The following is a 19,293-nucleotide window of genomic DNA, read 5'->3' as shown; positions in this document are numbered from 1 at the left end:
GAGTGAATGTTGAAAGTGGTGGATGGGGTGTCAATCAAATGGGCTGCTCTGTCCTGGATAGTGTTGAGCTGCTTGTGTGCTATTATCACTGGGCAGCTGAGAAAGTTAAATTTGATTAAATAAATCAAATAAAAAAGGACAACATCAGCAACAGCATCAGAGCAGTTTTACATCATCTACTTCAACAACTGAGGGCAGTTCTAAATACTGTATTACTCTGAACATATCAGCAACATAAGATTCCGTACAGAATTGACTACGACAGCAACAGCTTGAGTGGGAGAAGGGCTCACCGTCTGCAGCCAAGCTTACCTGCCAGTGTTCATCCAAATCCTTCACCTGTTGGTGTAGCTCTTTCATGGAAGTCACCGCCTCTGCCTCACGCAGCTTCAGTGCTTTTAGCTCCTCCTGCAAGCGTATTATGTTGTTCTCATCAGGGAGTGAGCTGTTTCTCTGGAATTAATCAGCAGAAATTGTTTACAAAATAAAAGGCTCAAGCAGCTTAAAAAACGTCATAACTACAGCAGCTATTAACACACATGCAGAGTATCCAGCAATTCGGGGTCTCAGTCCCAGATGAAACACCACCTTGCTAGGCATTAATTTTTTTATTCATTAATGGGATGAGGGCATTGCTGGCTAGGCAGCGTTTATTGTCCAATCCTACTTGCCCAGAGGGCAGCTGAGAGTGAACATTGCCGTGGGTCTGGAGTTGCAGGTAGGCCAGACCAGGTAAGGATAGCAGGTTTTCTTCCCTAAAAGCACACGAGTGAACCAGACTGTTTTTTTCCCCGACAATTGACAATGGATTCATGGTCATCATTAGATTCTTAGTTCCAGATATTTTATTGAATTCAAATTTCACCATCTGCCATGGTGGGATTCGAATCCTGGTCTAAAATGTTATCTGGGTCTCTGGATTAACAGTCTAGCAATAATACCACTAGGCCATTGCCTTCCCAGCAGTCTCAGGCAGTGAGACATCCAAATCTTCTTCCTTCCAAAGGAGCAGCTTACCTCTGCCAGGTGCGCGCACACGTTTTTCCACTCTCCTGACACCCAGCAACTCTTCCTTCACCCCATGATCTGAATGGACTATTTGATTTGATTTATTATTGTCATGTACCAAGATACAGTTATGCATGCTAACAACATAAATCATACTGTATGCAAGTACATCAGGCTAAGAATATACTGTTACAGCTACAGAGAAGATCCATAGAAAGATCAACTGTTATATATGAGAAATCTGTAAATGAGTAGTTAACGTTGCTGTGTGGCAAGGTGAACTGATACACGATTCCTCTTGGTTATTTAACTAAAGTGAATGGATGTTGCAGCTATGAATACAGGAACACTTTCAGGAGGCAATGGTCTACTGGTAATTATGACTATACTATTAATCCAGAGACCCCAATAATGACCTGGGGACTTGGGTTCAAATCCCGCCATAACAGATAGAATTTGGATTCAATTAAAAATCTGGAATTAAGTGTCTTATGATGACCACAAAACCAGTGCTGATTGTCAGAAAAACATATCTGACTCACTAAAGCCCTTATCTGGTCCAGCCTACATGTGATTCCAGACCCACAGCAATGTGGTTGACACTAACTGCTCTCTGGGCAGCTAGGGATAGCAATAAATTCTGGCCTAACCAGCAAAGCCCACATCCCATGAATTAACTGATTTTAAAAAAAGCTACATTCAAATGTATGCTGCAACAGTGTTCCTCATCATCTACTCATCATCATGCTCTTCGGAGGGTTGGTGTGAACTCGATGGGCTGAAAGGCCTGCTTTCACATTGCAGGGATTCTATGATTCTATGCTGATGACTTCACCAGATTTCATTTTCTTAACTCTTAAAAGGCCAGCACTTAATGGGGAGGTCAAAGGAAATGCTATTAGGACATTTTGAAGGTCTCCCTGAAGTGCTGCAGCATTAACATTAATGACTGGGAGGAATGCGGTACCAACTGTTCAAATTGGTGACAAGTTGCCCATCAAGCTGCATCACACTTTTGAGTGCAAACACTTAATAAGGAGGCAGAGCTCACTGGACACATGGACAAAGATCTTTGGGTCATGAGTTGGCCTGTCACATGAAGACCCATGGTAGAAACTTGTGATGGAGGGGCAGCCAATAAGTGCATTAATTATACTTTGATGGTGGGGAACAATTCGAAAGCCTAACAAGTAGAATTTAGTTTAACTTCAATCCAAGTGAGTAAAAAAACCAAAACTAATAACTTCCACTCTCTGCAGGTCAACAATATTTCATGATTCACCACTCAGTTTCCAGCTGCACATTTCCCAAAGACAGTCACATCCAGTAAAGCATCTGTGCCTTCTTGGCTTTATACGAGCATATGAATCATAAGTCGGAGTAGGCCCTTCACCCCTCAAGCCTGCTCCAACACTCAAGAACATCATGGTTAATCTGATTTTGGCCTCAACCTCTTATTCCCTTTGACTTCCTATATCCTTTGACTTCCTCATTAGTCAAGAATCTATTCACCCAGCTTAAAAATATTCAAGAACCCTAACAACATTGCCCTCTGAGCAGGGAGCTCCATGGACACTTGACCCTTCAAGACAAAAAAATTCTCACCCCAGACTGAAATGGAAGACCACTTGTTTTTAAACTGTGTCCCTGAGCTCCAGTATCTCCTACAAGGGGAAGCATCCTTTCAGCATCTATCCTGTCAAGACCTCACAGTACCTTGTAATTTTTCAACTAAACCACATTTCAGGCTTAACCTCCAACAGATACAGGCCCCATATTTACACATAATACATCTCATCCCATTGTATTATCAGTCAAATAAACCCTCTGAATAAACACGCCTTTTTCTTAATTAAGGAAACTAAAACTGTACACAGTACTCCAGATGTGATCCCAACAGTGCCTTGTACAACTTTGCAAAACATTCCTACTTTCACATTCAATTCCTTTTGTAATAAACATCTGCCTTCCTAGTTATTTGCTGTACCTGCATGCTAACTTCACATGTTTCCTTGCCATCGTATCATTTAGCTATATTCCCTATTACTGTACCAGTGACATTACCACAACGCCACTGCCTTCCCTACTGGTGTACTTGCAAAAGTGCCAGGAGACCGAGGGGTGACCTTACAGAAGTTCATAAAATCATTAAGGACATCAATAAGGCAAATAACCAAGGTCTTTTTCCTATGTTAGAGGAGTCTGAACCTAGATGGCATATGTTTAAGGCGAGAGGGGAATGATTTGAAAAGGATCCGAGGGGTAAGTTTTTCACGCAGAGGGTGGTGCGTGTCTGGAACAAGCTACCAGAGAACCTGGTGGAGGCAGGTACAATTACAACTTTTAAAAGGCATCTGAATGGGTATATGAATAGAAAGGATTTAGAGAGAAAAAGGGCCAAATGTTCGCAAATGGGACTAAGTCAGACTGGTTGGTGCAGATGGGTTGGACTGTAGGGTCTGTTTCTGTGCTGTATGAGTCTACATTATATAACATCAAAGGCTTTCATAGCATTAAAACAGCAATCTAAATAAACACCCCATTGTTGATTTTCCCCATTTTTAAGCTCCACCCCAGTATCATGCTTGTGACATGTTCAAGACAAGTATCAAAAATTGCCAACTATTTGAAGAGTGGACGGACATTGCAAACATGCATCATGCCACTAACAAGGCATTTTTACTGTAAAATAGCAGTCCTACTTGCTGTGGTAAGTTCGCTTCATGTTTACAGTGCAAATGCAGTCAGTTCTTAGTACTCACAAGGAGGTTAACCATGAGCTTCTGTTCTTACAAGACTGATGGAGGAACAAAACAGATCAGCCATTCAGGAAGAGATAGTAAGAACTGCAGATGCTGGAGTCAGACATTCATTCTGTTGTTTAAGATGAAAGGAGGAAAGCAGGGAATCTTAAACCAATTGTTACCAGGAAATTATTAGTGATTCGTGATGCAGAGCACCTTGTACTTTTTCGCAGATCAAAGCTAGACTGGATTTATAAAGAGTACACTGTGCAAGACAAAGCTAATTTAAGTTATTGAAGAGGTGACCTGAGTCATAGATGTTATCAGGATTAACTTCTGGAAAGCACTGACAAAGTTTCTCATAAAAGATGATTAGCTAAGGTTAAAGTTCATGGAATTGGAGGCAAATTATTGACCTATTAGGAAATTGATGTTTGGCAGGAGACAGAGCAGGTTAAGGAACAGGTTCTGCAACTAGAAAGGTATGACTAATAGTGTCCAACAGGGATGTTTTAGGGCCTCAACTATACATCACATTTATGAACAACTTAGATAATAGGACAGAGAGCCATGTATTTCAATGTTTCAATAACACAAAGATATTATTTTAAAGTGAATGCAGAAACCTGTAGTAAACAGATTTCAATGCTGGCATGAATGAAGACGTCCATTTTGGGCCTAAAAAGAAAGAACACAATCCTACGGTGAGAAGTGAGAAATAAAGAATCCAAAGAGATTTGGGGTCCTAATACACAGCTCGTTAAAATAGCATGAACAGGTATAGAAACTAATCAAAGAGACTAATGGAATGGTGGCGTTTATATTGAGTGTAATAGAATCTAAAGGGAGAGAAGACCTGATTGAGATCTAGGAAGTTATGAGGGGGATAGATAGGGTCAACAAGAACATCCCCCTCCCGCCCAACCTCAGTAGAGTGGTCAGTCTCCAGGGGTCATAGGTAAGGGCAGGAGGATCAGAGAAGATTTAAGAATTTCTTTCACCAGAGTGTGGTGGATAACTGGAACTTACTGCCTGAAAGGGTGGAAGGAGTGAAAGGAGTGAAAAACACGACAGTTCACAAGTATTGAGACGAACATTGAAACACATACAAGCACTGAAAAATAGGATAAGTAGAACGGTGTGGACAAGCTGGGCCAACGGGCGTCTTTCCACATTGACCTAAAGATTTACATCCGAGTGTGTCGAAAAAGATGGCTGTAAAGATAGTGGATGCATTGGTGGCCATATTTCAAGATATATTGATTCTGCAATGCAGTCTGTGGCTGAGAAGGTTGCAAAAATAGCCTTACTGCTTAAAGTCAGAAGTAACATGACACCAGGTTATAGTCCAACAGGTTTATATAAAATCACAAACTTTCAAAGCACTGCTTCTTTGCCAGGTGAAATTCTCTGGCTATGTTGAGGACATCTTGAAACCCGTTGTACAAGGAACCCCCAGTTTCTGTTGCAACACTACAGACGTCTTACAGGAATGAGAAAAATACCTCATTTGATGAAGCAGCAGCAGCAGCAGCAGCAGCAATCTGAAAGATTGTGATTTCAAATAAACCTGTTGTACTATAACCTGTTGTCTGTGACTTCTGACTTTGTCCACCTCAGAACAACATCAGCACTTCCACATCATGCCTACTGTTTAAGAAAAAGGAGGGGGAGAAGACAGAAAAAAGGGAACCTTTTTGCCTGACAGCAGTTGCAAGGAAAATACTAGAATCTTTCAAAGGACATGATAAGCTGACACTTAGACAATTCTGAAGAAGGGTCCTGACCCGCAACGTCAACTTTCCTGCTCCTCAAATGCTGCCTGGCCTGCTGTGTTCCTCCAGCTCCACACTGTGTTGTCTCTGACTCCAGCATCTGCAGTTCCTGCTATCACTTAGAAAATAATTATCTGATATGAAGGGGATAACATTTTTGTCTACTCTGTTGGGAGTTTCTCTGAAGCACAGTAGACAAATGGAATCAGTGGATATGGTGTATTAGACTTTCAGAAGGCTTTCAATTAGGTCCAACACAGGAAGTCAGTAATTTTAAAAAAAAAGCATAATGGATTGAGGCATGATTAATGGAAAAAAAAAGGATTGTAGGAATAAATGGGTCACTCTCAGACTGGTGGGCTGTGAAAAGGATCAGTGCTAGGGTCGTAAGCTGTTCACAATCTCGACTGATGATCTGGATACGGCCAGCAAATGTAGCCTTTCCAAGTCTGCAGATGACAAAATTAGGTGGGAATGTGCGTTGAGCATGATGTAAAGAGACTTTGAGGGGATTTGGCAGGTTGTACCTGGTAGATTGTGTACATCTTTTACCTCCTATAGGGATATAGTTGCATTAAAGACAATTCAGGAGAGGTTCACTTGATTGATTCCAGAGGAGCTTGTCTTATGAAGGGGGATTGAGCAGTTTAGGCCTATACTTTCTGGAGTTTAGGAGAATCAGACAAGATTTAATTGAGGTACATAAGATACTAAAGGGGATTGCCAAAGTAGATACAGAGAGAACATTCCCTCATCTGGCACAGTCTAGAAGGTGAATTCATAGTTTAATGCTAAGGGGTAGCAGATTTAAAACAGATGAGGAGAAATTACTTTTCCCAAAGAATCGTGAATCTGTGGAATTCACTATCCCAGAGGATGGTGGATGCCAGGACAATAGGTAAATTTAAGGAGGAGATAAATTTTTTTTTAAAAATTAATAATAGGTTAAAGGGTTATGGAAGGTGGGCAGGAAAGCGGAGTTCGGGCCAAGGTGAGATCAGCCATGATTGTATTAAATGGTGGAGCAGGCTCCAGGGGCTGAATTGCCTACTCCTGCTCCTAGTTCTTATGTTCTTACAACTGGGGAAAAAAGTGATAGGTGAAATATAATTTAGGTAAATATGTACAATATTCATTAAAGGGTGAAAGATTAGTAAGTACTGTTGTCTAAAGGGTCCTTGATGTCCTTGTTCGCAAGTCACTGAAATCCTGCATGCCAGGTACAGCAAACAATTAAGAAAACAAACATTATGTTAGCCTTTATTACAAGAGCATTTGAGTTCAGGAGTAAAGATGGCTTGCTACAGTTGTCTAGAACCTTGGTGAGACTGCACCTGGGGTATCGTACACAGCTTTGTTCTTCTTATCTGAAGGATATACTTGCCATAGAAGCAGTAAAATAGAGCTTTACCAAACTCCCTCCTGGGATGGTAGGGCCATCCTATGAGGCGAGATTGAGCAGACCGGGCCTGTATACCCTGGAATTTAGAAGAATAAAAAAAAAGTGTTCTTAATGAAGCTTACAAAATGTTACAGGGCTCAACAGGGTAGGTACAGGACAGGATGTTTCCTCTGGCTGGGGGCATCTAGAACCAGGAAACAGTCTCATATTATGAGGCAGGCCATTTAGGATGGAGAGGAGGAGAAATTTCTTCACTAAAAGGGTAGTAAGTCTTTGGAATTATCTGTCCAGGAGGACTATGCAATCAATCATCAAGTATGTTCAAGACGGAGACTGATAAATCTCAAGGTACATTGTCATTAAGGGATACAGGGATAGGCTAGGAAAATGGCATTGAGATTGATGATCTGCCATGACATAGGAAAGGCAGAGCTGGCTCAAGGGACTGAACGGCCTAATCACTCCTATGTTACTATTTTCAGGTTAAGGGGCAATATTTTTGAAATTCCCAAATGATTAATGGAAACAGACATCAACTATCTCTACTGGTTGGGGATAGTAGGACTAAGGGATATAGTATAAAAATTAGAACAAGACCTTTTCGGAATGGAACTATGAAACATTTCTACATGCAAGGAAAGGGAGGTAAGTGTCTGCTTGGAACTCACTTCCACAATTGACTTTTGGCCAATTATTAATTTCAAGACTGTAGTTTTGTTAATCAAAGTATAAAGGGATATGGGCAAAAGGTGGGCATATGGAGCGAGGCTGAAGATACACCACTCTCTCAATGAATGGCAGAATTAGGTAGAAGAAATAAATGACCCACTTCTGTTCCTTTCTTGCACAATCAGACTTCAGGTTCTGCCTGATATGGGAAACTGACAATTGTCTCATCACTCAGTCATCAGAATAATACTGGTATTAATGTCCTGATGACACAGCGGGTTACCACATTGAAAGTTGAAGGGAATTTAATACTTCCCAAATATGTAAAAAGTGAGGGGCCAGAATGCATAGTCAGACAGCAAAAGTGCAAGCAAGGGAAACAAAGAATTGTCAGGAGAAGTGTGATTTGGATGCTCAAATACATAAATGACTAAAAGTTGGTGGCAGTAGGGGAGGGTAGCATTCATTCACCAGAATATTCTGTCTTACAAGGGTTAAGAATATAGAACATAGAACAGTACAGCACAGTACAGGCCCTTCGGCCTATGTTGTTGTGCCGACCTATTATCCTACTCTCACATCAAACTACCCTGCATACCCGACATTTTACTATCATCCACATGCCTATCCAAGAGTCGCTTGAATGTCCCCAATGTATCTGACTCCACTACCACTGCCGGCAGCGCATTCCACACGCCCACCACACACTGTGTAAAGAACCTACCTCTGACATCTCCCCTATACCTTCCTCCAATCGCCTTAAAATTATGCCCCCTCGTAATAGTCATTTCCACTTTGGGAAGAAAGTCTCTGGCTATCCCCTCTATCTATGCGTCTCATCATCTTATACACCTCTATCAAGTCACCTCTCATCCTTCTTCGCTCCAATGAGAAAAGCCCTAGCTCCCTCAACCTTTCCTCATAAGACCTGCCCTCCAGTTCAGGCAGCATCCTGGTAAATCTCCTCTGCAACCTCTCTAAAGCTTCCACATCTTTCTATAATGAGGCAACCAGAACTGAACACAATATTCCAATTGTGGTCTAACCAGGTTTTTACAGAGCTGCAGCATAACCTCATGGCTCTTAAACTCAATTCCCCTACCAATGAAAGCCAACACACCATACGCCTTCTTAACAACTCTATCAACTTGAGTGACAACTTTGAGGGATCTATGGATGTGGACCCCAAGATCCTTCTGTTCCTCCACACTGCCAAGAATCCTGCCATTAACCCTGTATTCTGCATTCAAATTTGACCTTTAAATGAATCACTTCACACTTTTCCGGGTTGAATTCCATCTGCCACTTCTTTGCACAGCTCTGCATCCTGTCAATGTCCCGTTGTAACCCACAACTCCATCAACCTTTGTGTCATCAGTGAACTTACTAAGCCACCCTTCCACTTCCTCATCCAAGTCATTTATAAAGATCACAAACAGCAAGGGTCCCAGAACAGATCCCTGTGGAACTGAAGAAGGGTCTAGGCCCGAAACGTCATTTCTTCATTTCTGAAGAAGGGTCTAGGTCCGAAATGTCAGCCTTCCTGCTCCTCTGATGCTGCTTGGCCTGCTGTGTTCATCCAGCTCTACACCTTGTTATCTCAGATTCTCCAGTATCTGCAGTTCCTACTATCCCTGTGGAACACCACTGGTCACCGAGCTCCAAGCTGAATACTTTCCATCTACTACCACCCTCAATCTTCTATTGGACAGTCAAATTTCCCTGAATCCCATACCTCCTTACTTTCTGAATGAGCCTACCATGGGGTACCTTATCAAATGCCTTGCTAAAATCCATAAACATCACGTCCACTGCTCTGCCTTCATCAATGTGTTTTGTCACATCCTCAAAGAATTCAATAAGGCTTGTGAGGCATGACCTGCCCCTCACAAAGCCATGCTGACTATTTCTAATCAAACTATGCTTTTCCAAATAATCACAAATACTAACTCTCAGAATTCTCTCCAATAATTTGCCCACCACAGAAGAAAGACGGACTGGTCTGTAATTCCCAGGATTATCCCTATTCCCCTTCTTGAACAATGGAATAACATTTGCCACCCTCCAATCATCTGGGTTATAAGGAAAAATACAAAAATTAAAAGACTGTGTAGTCTAGCCCATGGAGTTTATTTGAAAGTTAACAGGAAGTAGAAAGCAATGATAACTAGATCATGTTCAGGTTGGTAAGCTGTAACTAATGGAATGCCACAGGAATCAGTGCTTGGGTTACTGCAGCCTCAACTACTTTATAATCCACATCAATGATATGGATGTGGTGACCGAATTTTTTAAACTGTCTTTTATTTATTCATTCATTGGCCATGGGTGTAGCTGGCTGGGCCAGTATTTATTGCTCATCCCTAATTATTCTGGTGATGGTAGTGAGCTACCTTCTTGAACCAATGCAGTCCAATTTGCTGTAAATACCACAAGGGGAGGGAGCTCCAAGATTTTGAGTCAACTACACTGAAGGAACAGTTATATTTTTCCAAGTCAGGATGGTCTATGGCTCAGACAGGGAACATGTAGGTGGTGGTGTTCCCATGTATCTGCTGCCTTTGTCCTTCTCGGTGGTTCAGAAGGTACTATCAGAGAAGCCTTGCTAGATGTAGTGCAAAAGCTGATTGTTTGTCCTGGATGGTGTCATGTTACTCTCATCCAGACAAGTGCAGAGTCTTTGATGACAGACTTGACCCTGACCTGCTCTCATAGCCACAGTATTTATATGGCTGGCCCAGTTCAGTTTCTGGTCAATGGCACCCCTCAGAATGTTGATAGTGGGGAATCCAGTAATGGCAATGCTGTTGAATGTCAAGGGACAATTGTTGGATTCTCTCTTTTTTGAGATGTCATTGCCTGGCATTTGTGTGGCATAAATGTTACGTGTCACTTGTTAGCCCAGGTGTGGGTACCATCCAGGTCTTATTGCGTACTCAGTGAACATCACCACTATCTGATCCGATCTGATATGGGACATGTGCAGGAAATCAGAATCAGTACAGACTTGATGGGCTTAAGTGCCTTTTCTGCGCTGTATAAATCTGACCTTATGATGGAGGAATGATCACTGATGAAGCAGTTGAAGATGGTTGGGCCTAGGACATCACCTTGACAAACTCCTGCAGAGATGTCCTGCATCTGAAAATGAGTGATCTCCAACAAGCACGAGCACCTTCTTTTGTGACAGGTATGACTCCAACTAATGGCGTTTTCCCCTCCTCCAATTCTCATTGGCTTCAGTTTTGCCAGGGCTTCTCAGAATCACTTCATGCAGAAAAAGACCCTTACACCTACCAACTATGTACTGCCAAAGCTACAGTAAATCTACACTATGATATGGAGGTGCCAGTGTTGGACCAGGGTGGGCAAAAGCAGAAGTCTCATGACACAAGGTTATAGTCCAAAAAGTTTATTTGAAATCACAAACTTTCGGAGGCGCTGTCCCTTCGTCACGTGAAGTTGGCACTTCACCTGATGAAGGAGCAGCACTCCAAAAGTTTGCGATTTCAAATAAACCTGCTGGACTATAACCTGGTACCGTGAGACTTCTGATTAAATCTACACTGGGTTCTACCTTCCAGCACCAGGCTCATAGCCTTGATTGTATTGCCATTTCAAGTGGTCATCCAAGTGCTTTTTAAAAAGTGGAGGTTACTTGCTTCAACTACCCTCTCAGGCAATACCTTCCAGACTCCAACCACCCTCCAGGTGAAAAAGGTTTTCATCAAATTGCCTCAAGCTTTTGCCTTTCACCTTAAAATTACGCCCCTTGTGATTGACATTTCACCTAAGGGAACATAGAACATAGAACATTACAGCGCAGTACAGGCCCTTCGGCCCTCCATGTTGTGCCGACCTGTGAAACCAATCTGAAGCCCATCTAACCTAAACTATTCCATTATCATCCATATGTTTATCCAATGACCATTTAAATACCCGTAAAGTTGGCGAGTCTACTACTTTTGCAGGCAGGGCATTCCACGCCCTTACTACTCTGAGTAAAGAACCAACCTCTGACATCTGTCCTATATCTATCACCCCTCAATTTAAAGCTATGTCCCCTCGTGCTAGCCATCACCATCCGAGGAAAAAGGCTCCCACTGTCCACCCTATCTAATCCTCCGATCATCTTGTATGTCTCTATTAAGTCACCTCTTAACCTTCTTCTCTCTAACGAAAACAGCCTCAAGTCCCTCAGCCTTTCCTCATAAGACCTTCCCGCCATACCAGGCAACATCCTGGTAAATCTCCTCTGCACCCTTTCCAATGCTTCCACATCCTTCCTATAATGCGGTGACCAGAACTGTACGCAATACTCCAAGTGCGGCCGCACCAGAGTTTTGTACAGCTGCAACATGACCTCATGGCTCCGAAACTCAATCCCTCTACCAATAAAACCTAACACACCGTATGCCTTCTTAACAACGCTATCAACCTGGGTGGCAACTTTCAGTGGTCTATGCACATGGACACCGAGATCTCTCTGCTCATCCAAACTACCAAGAATCTTACCATTAGCCCAGTACTCCAGCTGAGGCCTAACCAACGGTCTGTACAGCCCCAACATAACCTTCCTGTCCCGTATGCTTTCTTAACTATGCTATTAACCTGTTTACCACCTTCAGGGATCTGTGGACAAATACACCAAGATCCTTCTGTTCCTCTGAGCTTCCTAGTGTTTTGCCAGTTATTGAATACTCCTTGATACCACATTCAGTCATGTGTGGCGTTTTTGTCATTCTCACTGCTCTTTTTGAGTTCCGCTTTTTTGTCTATTTTCAGACAATGAGGTCAGGAGTTGAGTGGGCTTGACAGAACTCAAACTAAGCACCAGTGAGCAGGTTATTGTTATGCAAGTGCTTTTGATAGCACTGTCAACAACTACTTTATTAATTTTGATTAGAGAGCGCCGACTGATGGGCCAGTAATTGGCGGAGTTGGAGTTGTCCCACGTTTTGAGTACAGGATATACCTGGACAATTCGCCACATTGTTGGGCGCATGTACTACAACAGCTTGGTGAAGGGTGTGGCTGATCGTCTAGCACTAGTCTTTAGTACTAATGCCAGAATATCAATATTGCAGCATCCAGTGTCTTCAACAGTTTGGGGAGATCAGGTTGTTCAAACTGAATTGGCTGAAGGCTTTCATCTGTGTTGCTGGAGACCTCAGAAAGAAGCCTAAATGGGTCATTCTCTCAGCACTGATTGCTGAAGAGTTTGTAAATGCTTCAGGTTTGTCTTTTATAACTGATGTGCCAAGCTCCCCATCATTGAAGGTGGGGATGTTTGCAGAACATTTTTCTCCAGTGAGTTGTTTACTTTTCCAAACACCATTCAAAGCTGGATGGGGGTAGGACTGCAGAGCTTAGTGATTGTTTCAGCGAGTGTGGTGCCACATTGCCCCATCAATTTTATGCTGTTTGGCATGCAAGTGGTCCTGTTTTGTAGCTTCACTAATTTGACACCTCATTTTTAGGTATGCCTGGTGCTGATGGCAATGGAAGGCAGAGAGGTATTCTGTGTCATGAGGTTACATATGGTGACTGAACACAATTCTACTACTGCTCAATTTGCCTCACAGATGCCCAGTTTTGCTCATGAGATCTGTATGACATCAGTCCCATTTAGCAGTGGTAATGCGACACAACACAATGATGTAAAAGCAGGACTTCATTTCCACAAGGTCTGTGTGGTGGTCATTTTTACCAATATTGTCATGGAGATGCAGTTGCATGTAGATTAATGACGATGAAGTTACGCATGTTTTTCCTTCTTGTAGTCTAGTACCTACGCCCTTTAGGACTGGACCAGTAGTGGTACTACTACCCTGCCTTGGTCATGGACATTGAAATCCCCAAACCAGAGTACAGTGTATCCTATAAATGCTCAACGTGGAAGAGAACTCATGGATCAGATGAGGTAGGGAGAAGGAAGGGGAAGGGAGGTGAGGGAAAGAAGGTAAGAGAATAGGTGGTAACCAGCAGATTTCCTTGCTTACAATTTATGACATTTATGGGAACTGGAGTCAGTGAGATCTTCTAGGCTAATTTCCACCTGGCTGTACACCACAATGCTGCCATTTCCAGTGGTTTCGTCCCGTTTTACTGACAGGGTCGGTTACAGTGGTACCTGGGATATTGTCCATAAGGTATAACTTGCTGTTGACTCTAAGTATACGGGTCAAGACCCAAATATTAGTAGGGCTGCAGATCCAAAGGACCATTGTGTTATTGTTGTTTCTGATGCCATGACCAATGCCAGGTGGTTCACCCAGTTGCATTCCTTTTATTAGACTCGGTGGTGGTAATATGTTACCAAGTGGTTTGCTAGGCCATTTCATAGATACAGCATCATAGAATCCCTACAGTACAGGCCATTTGGTCCATCAAATCCACATCGATCCTCTGAAGAGCAATCCACGCAGACCAACCCCAACTACCCTATCCCTGTAACCCTACATTTCCCATTGCTAATCCACCTAACCTGCATATCCCTGGACACTATGGGCAATTTCCATGGCCGATCCACCTAACCTGCACAGCTTTGGACTGTGGGCAGAAATCGGAGTACCTGGAGGAAACCCACACAGAGATGTGGTGAATGTGCAAACTCCACACAGACAGTTGCTCGAGGCCAAACACTGAGCCATCGTGCTGTCCCATTTCAGAGTGGGACTGTTTCCAGATTCATGAACTGAATTCAAATTTCACCACTCAAACTCGTGTTGCCAGTGCCTAGCCTGAGTCTTTCGATGGTTAGTCACTAGACTATCTTTCTCCCAAATAGATGGTCACTAAGTTTTCTGATACCACTAAGACAGATAAGAAAGCAAGTTATCAAGAGGAGGTAGTGTCTGTAAAGGGTGAAGTGAATGGGCAAAAATGACAAATGGAGCAAAATGTGGACTTGTCCACTTTGGCAAGAAGAACAGATAAGCAACAGATTATTTAAATGGAGAGAGATTTCAGAACTTGGAGTTGAGGGATCTGATATTCTGGTAGATGAATCAGAAGACTTGGGATAGTCAGCCCCATATTCCTACATAGGAGGTTTGGGTTCGCAGCTCAATTCCATTTTGATTCACGTACCAACTTTCTTTCTAAACCAAAAGGGATGATTGCCAAAGGATAGGGTAGCATTTTAAAATTAGAGCTGGAGTGTCCAGTAGCAAAACTTTGAATTCCTTCTTTCTCGCAGGAATTTGAAATATCACCCACCCCCTCCACGGAAAACAAGAACAAGATGGATAGATTTTGGTTGAGTAAGGCCATCAAGGGACAAACAGCAAAGATGGCGAAGAGGAGTTGAGGTGCTGATCATCTACATCCTAATTAAAAGGCAATCAAGCCTCAGGGACTAAGTGGTCTCCTGCTGATCTTAAGTGCCTATATCAAGAACAAGGGACTAAACAGGGGCAAGAAAGGAGATAGCAAACAAATTTGGAGAGTTGGGAGAGATTCAATAAAGAAGAAAGGGGAATAGATGGGCAGAGAAAGGTAAATAGAAGAATTACACTACTTGTGATGGGGATCAGGAGCTATGGACACTTAGTGGGCAATGGGTAGGAGGGAAGTGACAGAAACAATTGAACAGCTACTATCTAGTTTATAAATGAAGGAACACATGACTTTGGGGCACTTTTTAATTAAGCAAGTGTGGATGGGCCGCAAGTATTTAGAGAGGCATTGACAGTAAGATGCAGATCCCACAGAGGGTACACTATACAAAAACTAATCTGTGAATGGCTTCAGTGAGAAGGCATATATGACTGCACTGTCAACATCCCCTCTAACCTTTCACAAGTGCATGCACCTACATATTAACACTTTAAGGGAACCATCTTATGTGTAGCTCACACGGGACCTCTTAGGTTGTTACAAAGCTCAGAAGGTAACATTCTGGTGATCAGGTCAGTCCTGAAGTTCAATGGGTACTTACATTTTTAGATTTATCAATGCCTCAGTTTCAGAATCAAGGACCTCAGAACCCAAAAGCTGTTATAAAATAATCTGCATCAGCAATGTTAAGTGCAGAAAGAAACTTCAGCTCTGTAACCTCATGTTCACATGTGCGACTCACATGACAGAGGTGTTTTTACACAATGTTCTGTGATTGCCATCAGATAATCTAATGCTGGAAGCCCAATGCTCATTGAACAAGCAGTTTCTACTCAACAACTCCCACGAATCACTACATTTAGACACTGTGGCAGGAAAAAAAATCTCAAGTGTTACCCATACCACCATTTCCTGGTGCTTTTTACCAGAAATCACGTGTGAACAGAGGTAGCCAATATTAACCCTCATTCAACCTTCCTGTTAACTTTTTGCTACTCCAAGGCTCAATAGCTGGTTACATATTTCTTTTACCTGGCTGTGTGTTGGGAAACACTATATACAATACAGGAGGGACAATTTCAACTTTAAAACTCTCATTTCCTTGTCCAACAACAGTGTGTGCATCTATCAACACAAACAAAAACACCTTATATCTGGATTATCCCAGATAAAATGTTCTGATACTGGGTTAGCGATGCTATAGTATGGACAAATCATTCCACCATGATGTCTGGAGAAATTTAATTCAGCTAATGAAGCAACAAAAAAATCCAAAATTAAGCATTATCATCAGTAACAATGACCACAAACTACTCAGATTTGATTTACCCCATCACAAACAGTTACATGCACTGGTTACCGCAAACGCTATGGCCCCAAAGACATTTGGGACATGGTACTGAAGACTGGTGTTACAAAACTAGCCACAAAATCCTGGCTAAGCTGTTTCAGTGCAGCTACCTGAAAATTACATTTACAGAATCCCTACAGTGTGGAAGCAGGCCATTCAACCCCTTGAGTCCACACCGCCTCTCTGAACAGCGTCCCACCCAGAACCACCTGCCTATCCTATCCCTAAAACCCTGCATTTCTCATGACTAATCCACCTAGCCTGCACAGCCCTGGACACTAACGGGCAATTTAACATGGCCAATCCACCTAACCTGCACATAGAATCATAGATCATAGAATCATAGAATCCCTACAGTGTGGAAACAGGCCCTTTGGCCCAACAAGTCCACACCGACCCTCAGAGAATCCCACCCAGACCCATTCCCCCTTTAACCCCTCCTAATCTAGGCATCCCCTGAACACTATGGGCATTTTAGCATAGCCAATTCACTTAACCTGCACATCTTTGGACTATGGGAGGAATCAGAACATTCAGAGGAAACCCACACAGGCATTGGGTGCCTGGGTAGGTCCACAAAAAGTAGGACAAATCCAACCCAGCCAATTGCCACCCCATCAGTCCATTCTCAATTATCAGCAAAGTGACAGAAGGGGTCATCAATAGTGTTTACAAGCTGCACTTACTGAGCAATATCCTGATCACGAACCCTCAGTTTCAGCTCTTACTGTGACACTTGGTCCCTAACCTAATTGTAGCTTTTTTCCAATCATTGACAAAAAAGCTCACTTGCCTATCATAGGGGTTGGTTAATAGAAGCCACTGTCCGTATGAAATAGTTTTCACAGTACCCTAAAATTATCTGTGCTCATTGCCAGATATCATCAAACAGAGGGTACGTTGCCAAGTGCAGTGATATGCAGAGCCTCCAAAACAGGACACTATAAAACCTGGAAACTTAAAATAAGTTGCCAATCACCTGATCAAAGGTACGGGCACCTAAACTTCAGAAACAGTTGACACTAACATTGTGTGACGGTGGTCTCTTCTGTTCCCCCAGTATTGTTGTCAGGTTATGTTAAGAAGTCAGCATCAACCACTCAAGACAGTACTCCGTTGCTACACTGCTTCATGACATTTACGATTCAGAGCAACATCTCATGCGAATTAAACCACATTCACAACAGAATTCCAATTGCTGCTTACAGTTCTGCCCCCTCCCCTTTAAGCTGCTCTTTTCATCTAAAGCACCAAGAAGCTTTAAAACAGCAGCCCTCCCTCAAGAACCGAGCAATGACCTTGACTCTTTCCTTATCAATGGCTGAAGTTGACGGTTGGCTGGCCCTACAGATTTTCCTGAGAAACCTTTTGTCTACTATCTTACACTTCCCTCTCAAAACCTCTCCTCATGCCCATTCTTTCAACAGGGAGACAAGAGCAGAATATTTCCTTTCCTAAGAGACTAAGTGAATTGGGTGTGTTATAACAATCCATCACTATTCCCAATTTCTTGATTACCACATAGCAAGTGGACAGCAGCAGATTACGTTGGGAACATCACCACCTGCAGGTTCCCGACTTGGAAATGTATCACAGTTCCTTTAACATCACTGGGTTAAAAGCCCTAGAACTGTCTCCTCAACTGCACTGTGGGTGTACCTACACCAGTCTCAGTCTGTCCAGGTTCCTGCATCCCCCACCACATATTTTGCCCGATAGAAACTCAGAAAATAGAAGTAGGCCTCATCAAGCTTGCACTGCAATTCAATATGGTCATGGCTGATCTCCTATCTCATCACCATTGTTCTGCCCTCCCCCACACTCCTGAACACCTTTAGCCTCTAGAAATTTATTCATTGTCTTTGCCTCCACAGCCTGTGTTAAAGAATTCCATAGGGTCATCATCTTCAGTGAAGAAATTTCCCATCATTTCCAACTGAAAAAGCCTGTCCTGTACTCTAAGGCAGTGACCACCAGTCTGGACTCTCCAACTAGGGGAACCATCATCTCTGCAGCCTGTCTGTCCAGCTCCGCCAGAATTTTGTGTGTTTCAGTGAGATCCCCTCCCATTTTTCTAAACTCTAGTAAATACCAGTCCAATTGAACCCAATCCCTCCTCATACAATAATCCTACCATCCCTGGAATCAGTTTTTGGTCAGTATTTGCTGCATGATAAATATATCTTTACTTCAGTAAGGAGACAAAAGCTGCACACAGGTGTGGTCTCAACAAGGCCCTGTACAGCCGTCTTCATTCTTCCTGTTACTCACATGCTGTTGCAATGAAGATCAACATATCATTTTCTTTCCTAACTGCTTGTTGCACCTGCATGCTTGCTTTCAACAAAGTGTACGAACAGAGTCAGGTCTCTTTGTACATCATCCTTTCCCCTTCTGCTAATGTTACATGATAAGCGAACTGTCATTCTGTTTTTCATACAAAAGTGCACAACTTCACATTTACCCACGTCATACTACATCTGTCATGTATTTACCCATTTACTTGTCTAAATTGCCCTTAAGCCTCTTTACATCCTTCTCGACTCTCACTCTGACCAAGTCTTGTATTGTCAGCAAACTTGGAAATATTACATTTGTTTCCTTCATCTAAATTGTTGATATGTTATGAATAGCTGGGGCCCAAGCACTGAGCACTATAGTATCCAACTGGCTAACATGTGTCTCCAGATCTAGAGCAAATCAGTTGACTCTTAACTGTCCTCTTGGTTATTAGGAATGGGACAATAAACGCGCTATATTTCACGAATGATTTAAAAAAAAAATGTAGATCATCAGGTCTTGGGGATTTATCAGTTTTCAGTCCCTTCAATGTCACCAGTACTTTTTAAAAAAATGAACACTAATTTCCTTCAAAATTCATCCTTCCAAAAGGCCATTCCTTCCCCAAACGCTTCTAGGAAGTTACTTCTGTCTTCTTCAGTGAAGACAGAACTAAAGTAAAGTAGATTGTTTAATTTTTCTGCCATTCCCTTATTCTCCATT

The 19,293-nt window shown here is 42.5% G+C and overlaps 1 protein-coding gene across 1 annotated transcript in view; it reads right to left on the bottom strand.

The window, feature by feature from the left end:
* The window catches only part of LOC109912220 (EVI5-like protein), a 255,491-nt gene that overhangs the window by 64,067 nt on the left and 172,131 nt on the right, over nt 1-19,293 (bottom strand). The window contains exon 15 of the mRNA XM_048617851.1: nt 313-453. Within this exon, the coding sequence (XP_048473808.1) occupies nt 313-453 (141 nt within the window). The remainder of the gene's footprint in view (nt 1-312; nt 454-19,293) is intronic.

This window comes from Rhincodon typus, chromosome 38 (assembly GCF_021869965.1).
Source record: "Rhincodon typus isolate 14 chromosome 38, sRhiTyp1.1, whole genome shotgun sequence".
Taxonomy (NCBI): Eukaryota; Metazoa; Chordata; class Chondrichthyes; order Orectolobiformes; family Rhincodontidae; genus Rhincodon; species Rhincodon typus.
Note: the sequence above shows the minus strand (reverse complement) of the source record. Positions and strands in the feature narration are given on the sequence as shown.